This window comes from Rosa rugosa, chromosome 4, assembly GCF_958449725.1.
Source record: "Rosa rugosa chromosome 4, drRosRugo1.1, whole genome shotgun sequence".
Taxonomy (NCBI): domain Eukaryota; kingdom Viridiplantae; phylum Streptophyta; class Magnoliopsida; order Rosales; family Rosaceae; genus Rosa; species Rosa rugosa.
In genome coordinates, this window is record NC_084823.1 from 11,205,805 (window position 1) to 11,219,423 (window position 13,619).

Below are 13,619 nucleotides of genomic sequence, written 5' to 3' on the forward strand. Positions count from 1 at the left end.
GAGAGCGCGACTCACAACCACATCTACCTCCAGGGGAAAAACAGAAGTCTGACAGTCTGCCCCCGGAGGTAGGCTGCGAAAGAAGAACAGTCGGCCTCGAGTGGCCTTCTGCCCTTCTCCCGCCTGCTCCACACGAGAAATCTGAGGAGAGGGATCACTCAGAATCTGGTTCCGCCGCGTTAGGAGCGCCGCGTGTTCTTCAGCCTAACTGAAACCGGAGATTCCTATCCGGGTTTCCAGAGACCAAAGACATGCGGATGGACCTGAGATTAGGCCATAAGACCTACCCAGGTATTGAGATTAAGCCATAAGACCTAAGGATTTGGGTTTGAGGCTGAGATCGTGAGGAGAAGATTTCAGAAACAGAAGGAAGAGAAGTAGGGTTTGTGAAGCTATTACTGGGAAAGCCATATTTGCTTGAGTTTTTCTCTTCTCACAAGCACAGGTATTTATAGGACCAGTCTCAGTGGTCTCAACTCTACGATGGGCAGTTGAAGTACGTTCAACGCCATCAATAAGACTATCGATGGAATTGAATGCAAAGATCTCGGAAATGAAGATGATTGAAAGCGCGTGGGAAGCGGGGCAATTTTCAAGGAGATAACCGCTTTGTTTCGAGAATATCTTTTCAAACAGTTTCAACAGCAATAAAGGTGAATTAAACGCTAAACTGCCAGAAAATTTGAACATATATTTGGGCCAAGCAAGGTGGGCTAAATATTTTAAATATTAATAATAATATTGTTCATACAAATATGGGCCTAGTAATGGAATGACTAGAGGCCCAAAAGTCTCCGGCCTGCTCGGGTCAAGCGGAGAAAGAGCTCGTCCAGTCGAAAGCTAGCATCCGCAGCAGCTTGAGCGGCTTGTTGGGCTGCTACACGAGCTTGGGCCAGTTCTTGGGACAGTGTCTCGAAGGCAGCGAGGGGTTGTTCTAATTGAGGCTCCGCATGGGCAAGCCTAGCAGTGACATCAGTCAAACGGGCCTGAAGAGCCTGAATCTAGGACCTCAGGTGGTTCCTCTCAAGTGTCAGATCCCGGATGAGATCAGCTTGGTCACCCAAGAAACCACGGGCAGTGTCAGTTTGATGAGTAAGGGCTTGGTAGTGTGTTTCAGTCTGCCTAGCCTGCACGTTCGCGACTGCCCTCTCGTTAAGCCCTTGTGGGAGGTCTTGCAGCAGTTGGTCAACCTCTTGAAATTGATCTTCAGTGACAGCGCCCTCGCAAAGAAGCACCCTCAGATACTCCAAAACTCTCGCGGGCGCGCCAGGAATCAGTATATCGGGACCCAAGAAGCCACGAAGACCTTCTCTGGCGTCATCTACAACCCCAGGTGGGGTCACTTCGAGCACGCGAGCTAATCGTTCTAAAGTGGACGGAGTAGGTTGCTCAGCGGCAGGGGCCTCAGGAGGCTCCGCAACAGGTATAGCTTCAGGCACTGGTTCAGGAAGTTCTCCTGGTTCTCCAGCTTCAATGACTTGGGGGGCATGGGGAGCAGGCTCCTGGCCAGCCACATTAAAGACAGGTAGCTCGCGGAAATTTGCTGTTGGCACTAGGGCAGTCTCACCAAAGGTTGGATCCGAATCAGGCACTGTCGATGCCAGAAGGGGAATTGGTTCCTCGCGGAAGGTAGGCAGGAGAGACATCCTTTCTTCAACCTCAGGCGAGTTGTCAACTATAACTTTTTCTGGGACTACAACCAACTGCATGTTGTCTGCCGCATTGATCACAGAGGGAGGGTCACCATTGGTTTCTTGGGCTTTTGTACCAGATACACCCTCGCCGACAGCGGAGGATCCTTCCCCAACTTGCCTTGAAATCCTGCGACGAACCTGAAGCAGAGAAACGTTATAAACCATAAAAGGCATCAATGCTTACTTTAGAGGGGCGTTACCAGTCGATCAGCGGCTGGTTCATCTTCTGCCCATGGATCAGTCCTGAGCTCAGCGCGACTGCGTTTGCGTGCTAGAGCAGCGGCAATCTGTCAAGATTTAAACAAAGTCAAATAGACTTCAGGAAGGCTGCTAAAAAAAATAAAAATAAATAAACGTTCTAAAGAGAGAATCCTTACAGTTTGAGGATTATCATCGTCAGAGGAAGTGTCCTCTACGTCAGGCTTGGTCAGTATTGCTTTCTGTTTAGCGGCTGGACCAGTGGCCGGAGAAACACCCACTGCGCGACTGCCTGAAGGTGGTGCGCGTCCCTGCTATAGATTTCGAATTAGGGGACAGAGTTGGAGGCGGAAGTGATAAAGGAAGCAAAGAAACATGTTAAGGCAGTTACCTCTGGAGGTTGCTCGCGAATAACAATTCCAGCTTGAACCAAGCGCGGGGCTCGCGCGGGTCGCGGAGCCGGTTCGGGTGGTGGAGGTCTTTCTTCATCTTCATGGAAGCGAGCGAGCGCTTCAGTATCAGCATCGTAAGGATATCGCAATTCCTCGAAGATTGCCGCAAAGAGTTCGTCATCCCTTTGCCTCCAGCAATTAACAGAGACTTCCTTCCACCATTGATCATAATCTTCAGCGGTCCCATCCACGGGGACGATATTATTAGCCCAGTCAGGGAGATTGACCAGTACAAGCATGCTTTGCTCTGGCGGAGGTCCATCAGAGGGACCAATTCGTCGCCAAGAGGTATTGAAATTCCAGGCATCATACAGGGGAAAAGGCACCAGCTGAATAAGACCAAACTGGCGAACAAAATGGTTGGGAGCATAGAGCTCATAACTGAGTTCATCAGCAGCGAGCCTAATGTCTGAACAAGAGATCGCGCGGCGAAAAGCCAAGCGCGCGCGATCACTATAATTAGGAGCCCCAGGAAGGAACCCATTTTCGAGAGGAGCGGGGTATCTCCTACTGAGTATTAGATCGCAGTAGGGCATTTCGTGCAGGAGATACAAATATGAGAAGCACTCAGAATAGGGGGGAGATATGTACCTCGCATCGCGACAAAACCAGTGACCAAGAAGGGCATTTGCCGGTGGTAGTAGTGGGATGTCATCGCGACGGAAGAATGAAAAATAAGTTTGAATCTAGAAATCAAGGATCCAAAAAAGGCCAGAAATGCTAGTCTCAAAGGGATGCATAGTGGCCTGATATAGAGTACGATAGAGGGCACCCAACACTGGTTATCCTAACCCCACGCAGCGGCCATTGAAGAGGGCTGTCGCTAGAAGAGTCCAAGCACCAGTGGGCTTACAGGAGGAAGTGCAAAATATGAATTTACAGAGCCAATACTCCAGAAAAGCAATGCCACCAGTCGCATTGCGCTCTTTGCGATAGAAAGCCAACCACTGCGGGTAAGAGCCGCTGTGAGCACCGCGACCAGTTTGGTCCATAGTTGATGTGAAGGTGTCAGAATCGAATTGGCCATGCAGGTAGGGCTCGCCATCGATGGGCAATCCAGTAATGGTAAGGATATCCAACAAGGTTATGCTCATTTGACCAAATCGAAAATCGAAAGTATTGGTAGCAGTATGCCAAAAGCAAAGGAAGGCAGCGAGTGGTGAGCGATTCCCACCGCGAGGAAGGTGAAAGCATAAATCAATAGTGTGGGTTATACCTGCCACGTTCCAGCGAGCCAAATCTCGTGCTCTTACTTCATGGTACCAGGAAAGCTCATCTTCTCTAATTTTGGACGGCCAATGCCCTATTTTTGCTCGATGATTATGCGCACCCCAACTGCTGAAATCCGCAGGGGTCCTCCGGAGGACTTGAATAGGTCGACGAATGGGCAGGCTATAGAGAGTGAGAGCGTCAGCAGGAATGGAATCTCGCAGTGCCGGACCCAGTCCGGCGTGATGGTTTGGAAGCCAGAGAAGCAGAGGCCTCTGGACGGAGGTATGGGTACGACAGCGGCCGCCGATGTTGGCTCCCCAAGTGCGAGCGACGTTCTCAGTGAGTTCTTCTTCCTGATCGATGATCACCTTCTTTGGGGGAGCCATTTCTGGGTTTCTGTAAAGCGGGTATGGAGCGAGAGGTCTCTGGGTTTAGGAGACTGGAAGGGTTTCTGATGTGACAGGTCTCTAGTTGGCTGCGGTATTTAAATAAAAGATTTTGTGAGGGAAACGATGCGACGAAAAGACGTTTTGCCAAGCGAATAGACGCAACCTTCATTAATGACATCGTTTCGATCACCGGACATGTCGTTTTAGTCCCCTTCTATCAGTTACATCTTAGCGGGCCTGATATCGGGGCCTGGGGGGCAATGTTTGATCCCAAAAGTAATTTTGGCAAGATCCTTTAGTGGATTCAGTACAGCGGGCCGATACTTGCGGCCCAAAAATAAGCCTACTCGGGTTTGGGTTACAGCTTCACCCATTCCGTGATCCATAAGGAAAACGAAACCTTATTGGAGTCGGGTAGCGAGGATTAAATAGGAAACTTCAACCAATAATCCTTCTATGGCAAGGAACAGTCAAAACCCTAGGTATATATACCAGGTTTCAAGGACGAGAAAAAGACCTCTCTCAAATCAATCAATCCCAGCGATTACAAAGCCTCCCCGGAGCAAACCTTCAACCTCGTTGAAACCCGGTGACCGCGCGCCAGTCCCAGTCTCTCCAAGAGCCGACTGTCAGCATCACCAGATCAACCCGGCGACCGTACTTTCAGTCCTAGTCTCCCCAGGAGCCGACTGCTAGCGCAACCGCCACCATTACTACCAGCGAAGCAAGGGTAACGCCCTCGCAACCCAGCGAAGCTAAAGTCACGCTTTAGCACAAGCCCGTGCTTTCTCCCAAACTTCCCAGTGATTGCTCTGCTTAGTCTACAATACTAAGTATCGATTCGGTGACGCGAAGAGATCACACCCAAAGTCCTTATCTGTAAGGCAAGAAGTCCTTCTCCGGAAGGCTAGAGAAGAACCTTGTGGCGAGGTTGGTGCTCTCCTCGCCCACAACGCTTGAAGAAGAAGTCAGGTCAAGGGACTCCCCCCGACGACTGCACCCCACGGTGCTGGCACGCCTGCGCACACGCTCAAAAGAGACAGTTTGCAAGCCAACTGGTTTTTGCACCAAACAACTGGGTCAAATATTGTTCACAAAAGGTCACCGAATATCAGTCTGCAGGTCACGAAATTGACCCAGAAAGTGACCCAGAGTAACCTTTTGTGAACAATATCTGACCCAGTGACCTAGATGGTGGAAATGAAATGCAAAAAGCAATGAATAGTATTGATCCAGTGACCTCAACGGGTGAATTTGCTCTTAGTTTCCACAAGCAGACCATTTCTTTTCCACAATGTGTAGAAATGGGGATGGATCCAAGAACTATTTTTCTAGCAATTTTAGACTTTTTTTTTTTTTTGTTATTTCCACGACATTACTCGTAGGAAGGGAGTGATTAAATTGAACAGCTACCCCACCCTATATGGAGTTCCTTATATGCAGTTCAATTCCAAGTTTCCTATTATCAAAAGGAAGGAGTGATTAAATTGATCAGTTATCTAAAAAGCAAAACGAGTAAGAACTCCCTAAGAATCATTGAGACACCATTCATTACCAATTCAGCCACAATTCTAACCAAATTTAGCTTTCTTGTTTCTATAAACACAAGACAAACAAGAAGGTGTACACGTGATCTTGTTGTGTGCTCTTTGGTTATGTTCCTTAAAGGTGAGTGGGCGTTAATTTTTTTATATTTTTTTATTAAAGGTGCAGACCTCCATTTATTAGAAGAGAGAACGTAAATACAATAGAAACGGATGGCTAAACAAAACCCTTCCATATAAAAAACAAAACAACCCACTGGCAGACCGAGGTAGCGGCAAGAGGGGGCATAATAATATTTATGGGTTCTTTCATGTATGGTAGCCATTGTTTGCTTACTGGGATACATGAAGGTTACGCCCCCACAAGTAGAAACCATTAGTAAGCATTCTGGTTCTTTTACGTAGTCTTTCTTAAGTTTTAAGATTTTTCCCTTAAGGCTGTATATTTCTATTTATGTGAATGATTAAAAAAACAATAGTGTCTCTTCTATGTATGCTCTCACAGCAGAATTTTAGTATTAGATTGTGTGTTTTTAAAGTTTTTGGCTTCTATGCTAGTTGTTGTAGTTCAAGTTCGCCCCCATAGAAGTTTACTTCTGGGTCCGTCACTGAAATAAGATTACATACAAAATTGAGCAGCACTTAAGAAAATGAAAATGAGGTAAGCCAAATTGATCCTTTTGACAAAGGTCCACAAGGAAATGGGGGATTGAATCCCAATAAACCAAACTTGAAGAAGTTAAATCGACATTTGCCAGAGCGTCCGCAAATCACTACTAGAATTTTGTTCATAGACATCGGTTCTGGACCGATGTTAAACTAATTTTCGACCGATGTCTTAGTGGGTGTAGAGAAAAGTATAGACATCAGTATAAGCGCGTTTTCAACCGATGTCCTAGACAACAACCAACATCGATTCTAAAAAACAAATCGATGTATAATCGTTATAATCACCATATTTTTGTATGTTAGGTATGTCTAATTCTTCATATTTTCACATTTTATGCTTAATAAAGTATATGTCAAACAACACCTACGTGAACATTTGCATCGATTTCTATTCCAGAAGCGATGTCCAGTACACTTGTAGACATCAGTTGCCATGAGTATTGTTTGTTTGTGGGCATTTTTACATGTAGCTTGGCACATTATTTTCTTAGGACCGATGTCTGTATCTTTAGGCGTCATCGGTTTTTTTTTAAGGACTGATGTTTCATTTAACACAGCACATCGTTTTCATTTAAGCAAAACGATGTTCAATGGTTTTATGTACATCGCTTGATTTTTCTAGAACCGATGTGTTGTTTCATTGTAGACATCGCTTTTGTTTTGTAAAATTGATGTGCACTGGTTTTGAGTACATCGGTTCTGCGGACACAACTCGATACATTAATAATCATAAGACATCGATTTTCATTTTGATACTGATTTCTAATCTCTCAAGTGACTTCGTTTTCCTTGGCATTACTGTTTTGTTATGCTTTTATATACTTCACTTCATTTTGACAAGCGTGATGAGCTAAGTTTGCATCTAGCTGTTGCTAGGAAAAGAAATGCATTTCATAATCATCCAAAAATTGGGGCTTTCCATTAATTTTCTTTCCAAATTCATGATTGAACATATGTCACAAAAGAAAACCACAAGACCTACAAAGGCTGCTAGCCTAGAAACATATGAGCAACAATCTACAAAATTTCAACACCAAACTTTGCTTCAAAGCAAAAACTAGCCTTGCTCAAAATTCATCTTGGTAGTCAAGTGCAAGAGAAATATGTATTAAGCTAAAGGTTCACATGAAGTGAAGTTAACAGCGGTAACCAGACCAATGTGACTAGATCACCTTATCAGGCTTGCCCATCCATTTCACTTCACACCCTAGCTCTTCATATTTGGCAGCCAAATATTTCACAACTTGTAATCCAAGGCCCTGCAAGAGAATGACAAAGTCAGTTTCACAGTGCAACATAAACCTAATGACAGTGATTTTTGGTATTACTAAACTAAACAAAAAGAAATACCGACATGACTGAGCTTAAAAGGTACTAAAAAGGCAGTGAATCTCAATACACATAATTCACATCGGAATACCAAGTGAGAAAAAGCATGACCACTTTACCTTATCACTATCATTTCTCATCACATTAGTGGTCAAAGCCATCAACTTTTTCTTGCAAAGATAGTCTCAATAATACTCAAACATTCTAAATCTGCACAGAAAATACTGAAAATTTCCACTCCAATTAAGATGCATGATGCCTCACCCCTCCAATTAAGGTAGCGAGGATACTGAAGAGGAAGGGTAAGATATAGAATCTAACTGAGAGTAGGATGACCTCAATCCGGTATCCATCCTGCCATAGCTGCTTGGAATTTGATCCTTGTTGCTGGTTGCTATAACTTCCTGAAAATATAGAAGAAAAGAATAGTGTGTTTAAACTCAAATCTTTTCTTACTAAAGATATTACTCAAAAAATTTGTTGTTTCAAACTTGTCAAAGACTTAACTCAGATACTGATATTTGACAGAAAAATATAAATTCAGTGATACTGATATTTGATAGAAAAATATAAATTCAGTGATACTGATATTTGATAGAAAAATATAAACCCAACTGATAGTAGTGATATAAATGCAAAAACAAGCAATTATATGAAATTAATAATATTTCATCCAAAAAAAAAAAGGAACAACAAATGAAACCTCCTTTTCCTTTATTTATTCAGTATAGATGGGCTTTTTCTGTTCCATTGGCAAGCATACCTGAATCAGTTGTTGAGCCGCCTGAACCTGTGATGAGGTGCCTTTTATTTCCACTGTAATTTCATCAGGTAGTCCCCTGCTCTCTTGTACAGTTAACAAGGCTCCACTACTACGACGAATAAATTCAATACTCCTTCCTTCAACCCCAATAATGTCCTCAGCATAAGACAGAGGAATTTGCATTGTTTGCGTAATCTGATTATAGAATGCAGCAGAGAAAATACTGTTAACATAAAACAGAAAAATACCCCAATGATGTCCTCGGCATAAGACAGAGGATTTGCATTGTTTGGGTAATCTCCCTATAGAATGCAGCAGAGAATCTATTGTTATCAAGATTTCATACATAGAACAACAAAATACAAGACTGAAGCAGAATCAATCTCAAGATTACAGGGTTCTTATTGCTTGTGTAGCCCTATTCACACTAATAGTTGTTTCATGAACAACAACAAAAATTCAGAGTATATATAGACAAACTGGCATATGCAACACAGCCTGACACATTCTGGCACTATAGGTTTCCAATTGACAACAATGTTTCACAATATCCCCTACATCAAGACATTTGTTCTCAAATACACCGAGTCCTTTTGGACTAGAAAAGCCAAAGCTAAGAGAATAAAGTCGACTGTGGTTGTGTGTTATAGTGCAAGTCAAGACATAAATGAGCTTTGTTACTGCAACGTAAGAAGTATAAGCTAAAAGGATGAAACAGTAAGAAAGACGAACCTGAGTAACAATAGGAGCACCAGGACGGCCAAGTCCTGAAGAATGTATTGAAGAAAGAGAAGCCTCTTGTCCATAAATGGAAAGTCCAGAGGATGGGAGTTGTGATTCCAATTGCGACTCACGGCTGAGAAACAAAGATTCCCGTGTAGCTGTGAGAGGATAATTAGTGCCACCTCCAGTTTGAGTTGCAGTATGAAGCAACGACTTGTCAGCCCAGGGATCTGGTTGGCGTTCTTGAGAAACTGGAGCAGTGTATTGAAGATGCACCCATAGTCAATAAACTGTTCAAGCATTGACTAGGCACCACCTTGGGGATTAGCACTTGTACCTTGAAGATGTTTGAACTCCTCACCTATCCAAACAAAAGTTTGGCAGTGTCTACTCCAGTCTATAGAGCCAAGGTCGATATGCTGTCTACCATACTTTTCATGCATTAAGAATTCAGAAACATGCAGAACAAGTTTTCGAAAGAATGGAGAGAACCATGTAAGTGAACTAATTACTTGGCACAATATGTTGGAATGAGGAAACTAGGTAATAAATCAATATTCAGATTGTGTGAGGTTGATATACAACGCATCACTTTCTAACATTTAAATAGTTATTGGAAGGGCTTTAGAAGTCAATGACAAGCACAGTTTCTGATGAACACGAAACAATACCTTGATTTCCAAATATGTGATGGCGCCACCTTCTTTGCAGGAGTGTCCTCAGCAGTTGTTACCACAGATTTTGAAATTTCATCTGCTCCTGATGCAGGGAAATTCAAAATAAGTGATGACAGGAATGGATCAGTAGCTGCATTAGTGACATTAGCATTCTCTGATCGATATCCCCCACTCCCTAAAAGCACCTGGAGATGAGCCTCACGAAGATCCTGGCCAAGGAGAGACAGTGCTTGACTATTAGGAACAGCAACCCTACGTAACCTGCGACGTCTCTGCAAGTGATCTTATGTTAAGGGAAACTAAATGTATGAATCAAACTCAGTACATGGTTATATATTATCAGGCATTTAATAATGAGTGAGATCTCAACATTATTAAACTTCAGGTTTAAAGGATATCTTGAACAAGTGCCCATGTTGCAGTGTAATATGACTTAACATGTCCCGTGTAACTTTAATTGAGCAAATCGGACAAACCTGCAAAGAAGGGAAGTAAATACAACTTCAGTCTTTTTTGCATCAAATATCAATAAAATTTAGAAATTTGTTACACCTAGCCTTCATCTATTGCAGAAATAGGAAAACATGGGTGCAAACTACAAAGTAACTAAAGGAAATTAAGCAGACTAGTACGTTGTTACAACAAAGTTTCATCATTGCAAGTTCAGGAGTGGAAGTACAGCAGATAATTAACACTCACCTACCATTTCATTACTTAAGAACTCAAAAAGAAGTTTAATGTGACTTTAAGTCTTAAAGTTAATCCTTAATAGTTAAAAAGTTCTCCATTATTGTTCCAACTTCTAACTTCCAACCATGGTGAGGCATCAAGTGATAGAATATCTAACTCATCCGACCTCCATATATTCAGTGCAAGCGGATATAACTCATGTGTGGAGAATTTCATAACGATAAAACCAATCAAATGAAGCAACATAAACTATTAGCATTTCCGCTTAAAATTAAAACACAATTGAACTTTTTTTTCTTGCCAAAACAATTTGAGTTGCTTGACGATAGATAATAGTTCGGGCAGACCTCAAATAAAGGACAGGGGGTGAGAGCTGTAGGCATTCAATAACAAACAGAAGATACCATGATGGAGAGTCATATTCAACCATCATATAAATGACAAATCAAATGATTCAACCATTCTGCAATTTCAAATAGGCATTCCCCAGTTTAAGGTTTGTGCACATCTCATACTAAATGACCAAATTGAATAAAAGCATCCAAAGCCGACTACTTTAACCCTCTTTTACAAAACAATCTCATCATGAAACGGAGTCCATGGAAAAGGAGCATTAACCATCTAATCTATTCTCAGCTCAAACCAACTGTCACTAAAATTGATATGAACCAACCAACTGTCACTAAAATTGTTCTTGCTCACCATTCTCAAGCTCATGGAAAATCATATCATCAGCAAATTCATCACCATATGAAGAATTGAACATACAATGCAGATAATCATTAAGCAAGTGTTACAAGAACACATCCACATTAATAATTACCAAGAACACTCAAAATTTTCTATGACCCAGTTCAATTGGGACTCACAAACAGAAGCAGGGGCAAAACTACAAAGTATAAACCACCATGACCATTTAACTGACACATCAAAACAAATTCCCCAGACTCTGTTAGTTTGGAGGACAACGCATCTATAACCCTTGCACTAAATCAAGTCAGGAAGAGGCAACCATAAGCTACCATTACTAGTTTAATAGTAGTTATGTTCTCCATTTTAACTTCTTTAATAGTAGTTTAATAGCCACCATTAGCAGAACAAAGATATACCCATTAAAGAAAAATTAGAAACACCCTCAAAGCTCCAAGCTTTGCACTGGAAACTAAACCAACATTGCAGAAATCCCAAAAACAAACACAGAACAGAACACCAAGAATGTTAGAGATTTCTCTTACAGGTTTCTGTTCCTGATCTGACACGATCTCCAATCTCTCTCTCTCTCTCTCTCTCTGAGATAGAAATCTCTCTTCTTTTTTCTGAGAGAAGGGTCTAAATTCTCTGTAGAACAAGTTCCTAATGTTTTGTTAAGAACAAGTTCCATGAAGAATGTTTTTATCCAGATCCCAGTAAATAAATTGTTTTTATCCAGATCCCCAAAGCCCTACCTGGGAGAATCTTAGTACTTCCAACAAACAGTACATCCCCGATGACCATCTCAGCTACAATATTCAATTTCAGAATACACAAAACACTCAATCAACTAATTGAACCATTAAAATCTCAACTGAATTAAGAAAGTATGAATGGAAATTGAAAGTACCGAAGATGCAGCCGAGGGTCCAAATGTCCGCCAAGTCGAGTAATCTGTGGACCCAAGCAAAATCTCCAACACCTGGTAACAGAGAGTGACCATGTACGGCATAAAAACTCGCAAAAGAAAGCGAAAGACTGACTGATCCCATCGCCAATCTTGAGGCTCTGTTGTTTCTGGTCAAGCAGCAGATTCTTAGGTCTAGGTTTCGGTGAGTATGCTGTTATCATTACAGTCGTCGACGCCCTTCAGGTGCTGGAAGAGAAGCTTTTTGACCAAATCGGATGGCAAGGGTTTGACGGCGACCGTTAGCGACCCCAAATTCTAGCCTCTGGTAAGCCGTTGTCTTCGTGATCGGAAATTGAATCGACGGGTTGAGGAGCAGAGGGCGGAGAAGACCAGAGCGAGCTGTTGAGCAAGGTGGAGAGGGAGCTCAGATCGAGGCCGGGCTCAGGATTCAGAGCTGTTACTTCAATTTTAGATCGAGGTCGGGATCTCGGCACTTCAGATTCCGCCTGAGAATGGAGGAGGGAGGATTGTGATGGTGAGGAGGAGGAGGAGGAGGAGGAGCTCGAGTCTGGGTTGAGAATGGAGGTCAAGACTGAACTTAGGGTTTGTGTTTCAGTTTTGGGGTCGGGCGCAATTTTTTTTTTTAAGTATGAAAGTTTTGAGTTTTAGTCCCCGCTTCTTCATTTCACTTAAAAGACTTAGCGCTTTTTGCAAAACTAGGTTCCCGCAAATTTTCAAACAAAACTTTTAACACCGGTCATTTTAAGAACTGATGTTAATAGTATACATTTAAATCGGTATTTTTTTAAAACGATGTTAACTTACTTTTTTACATCATGTGCAAGTCTGACCGATTTAAATGATGTGATGTAAATGAACAGATTTCTAGTAGTGAATGATTCCTTCTCGGGTGGACATTATGCGGTAATCTCGGGTGCAATCGCTACTCAAAATAAGACATGAATAAAATCCAATGCTCACTCCATCATCTAGAGAGTGAGGTGGAATCTTTTCTTTTACGGGTCATTTCCATGAATAAACTCATGTAGGATTCCAGTTGACTAGCTTTTTCTTTTTAACTTTTTTTTTACCAGCTTTTTCTTTTGTTTCAACTTTTTTTTACATGACCAAAAAAAAAACTCTATTTTTTAAAATTTTTTTATGACAATCTCTATATTTCTTTTCATACCTTCATTTTGACAAGAATATACACACATAACAAATGCAACACAACATGCGGTTGCTACTTGCTAAGGCGAGATTTGTGGCCTCGACTGAACTACATGTATCGGTCCATCTTTTACCACACATTCAATGTCCTGAGAACAACCGCAAATGCCTGGTGCAATTCTCCTCTTTATCCACGATTACGCTGTGCATAGTTAAAATACTCTCTTTTTGGGAAACAGGACAAGACAAAGAATGCTTTGCATTTATTCTTACATTTCAAATAAATGCCTCTTCACTATGAATGCAGAAAGTCAAACGGTCAAATTGACTCTTTGCACCTATACCATGGGACTGTGTAGTGTTTACCGTGTCGAGAGGCCAACACAATGAATCTTCATCTACTTTGGTTCTGATCATGTTCAGAATTCCAGGAAGGTTGATTCTTGGGAACCAATAATGCAAAGGACAAATTATAAGGAAGTGGAAATTCAAAAAAGATGTTGGTTATG

General features: G+C 42.1%; 1 protein-coding gene across 5 annotated transcripts; it reads right to left on the reverse strand.

Moving 5' to 3' along the window:
- Nucleotides 1–7,058: 7,058 nt before the first annotated feature.
- On the reverse strand, nt 7,059–12,576 carry LOC133706787 (protein DEHYDRATION-INDUCED 19-like). Of its 5 annotated transcripts, XM_062132329.1 has the most exons (7): nt 11,941–12,576; nt 11,786–11,839; nt 10,049–10,126; nt 9,645–9,928; nt 8,983–9,396; nt 8,251–8,445; nt 7,059–7,417 (listed from the first exon to the last, which is right to left on the reverse strand). In XM_062132329.1, exons 1-5 carry the CDS (start codon nt 12,040–12,042, stop codon nt 9,279–9,281), a joined length of 636 nt encoding a protein of 211 aa, XP_061988313.1. In that variant the 5' UTR covers nt 12,043–12,576; the 3' UTR covers nt 7,059–7,417; nt 8,251–8,445; nt 8,983–9,278. The 5 variants fall into 5 exon arrangements, 1 of the variants encoding a protein (XP_061988313.1); XR_009844719.1 differs by lacking the exons at nt 10,049–10,126; nt 11,786–11,839; nt 11,941–12,576 and adding an exon at nt 7,607–7,891 and having other exon boundaries at nt 8,983–9,404; XR_009844721.1 differs by lacking the exons at nt 10,049–10,126; nt 11,786–11,839; nt 11,941–12,576 and adding exons at nt 7,607–7,697; nt 7,824–7,891 and having other exon boundaries at nt 8,983–9,928.
- Nucleotides 12,577–13,619: the final 1,043 nt, after the last annotated feature.

Coding starts and splice junctions, on each gene's coding strand:
- LOC133706787 (XM_062132329.1), bottom strand. CDS start 12,042: ATGCCGTACATGGTCACTCTCTGTTACCAGGTGTTGGAGATTTTGCTT. Junction 9,929..10,048: donor AACATGGGCACTTGTTCAAG/ATATCCTTTAAA, acceptor ACATAAGATCAC/TTGCAGAGACGTCGCAGGTT. Junction 9,397..9,644: donor TCACATATTTGGAAATCAAG/GTATTGTTTCGT, acceptor AAAGTATGGTAG/ACAGCATATCGACCTTGGCT.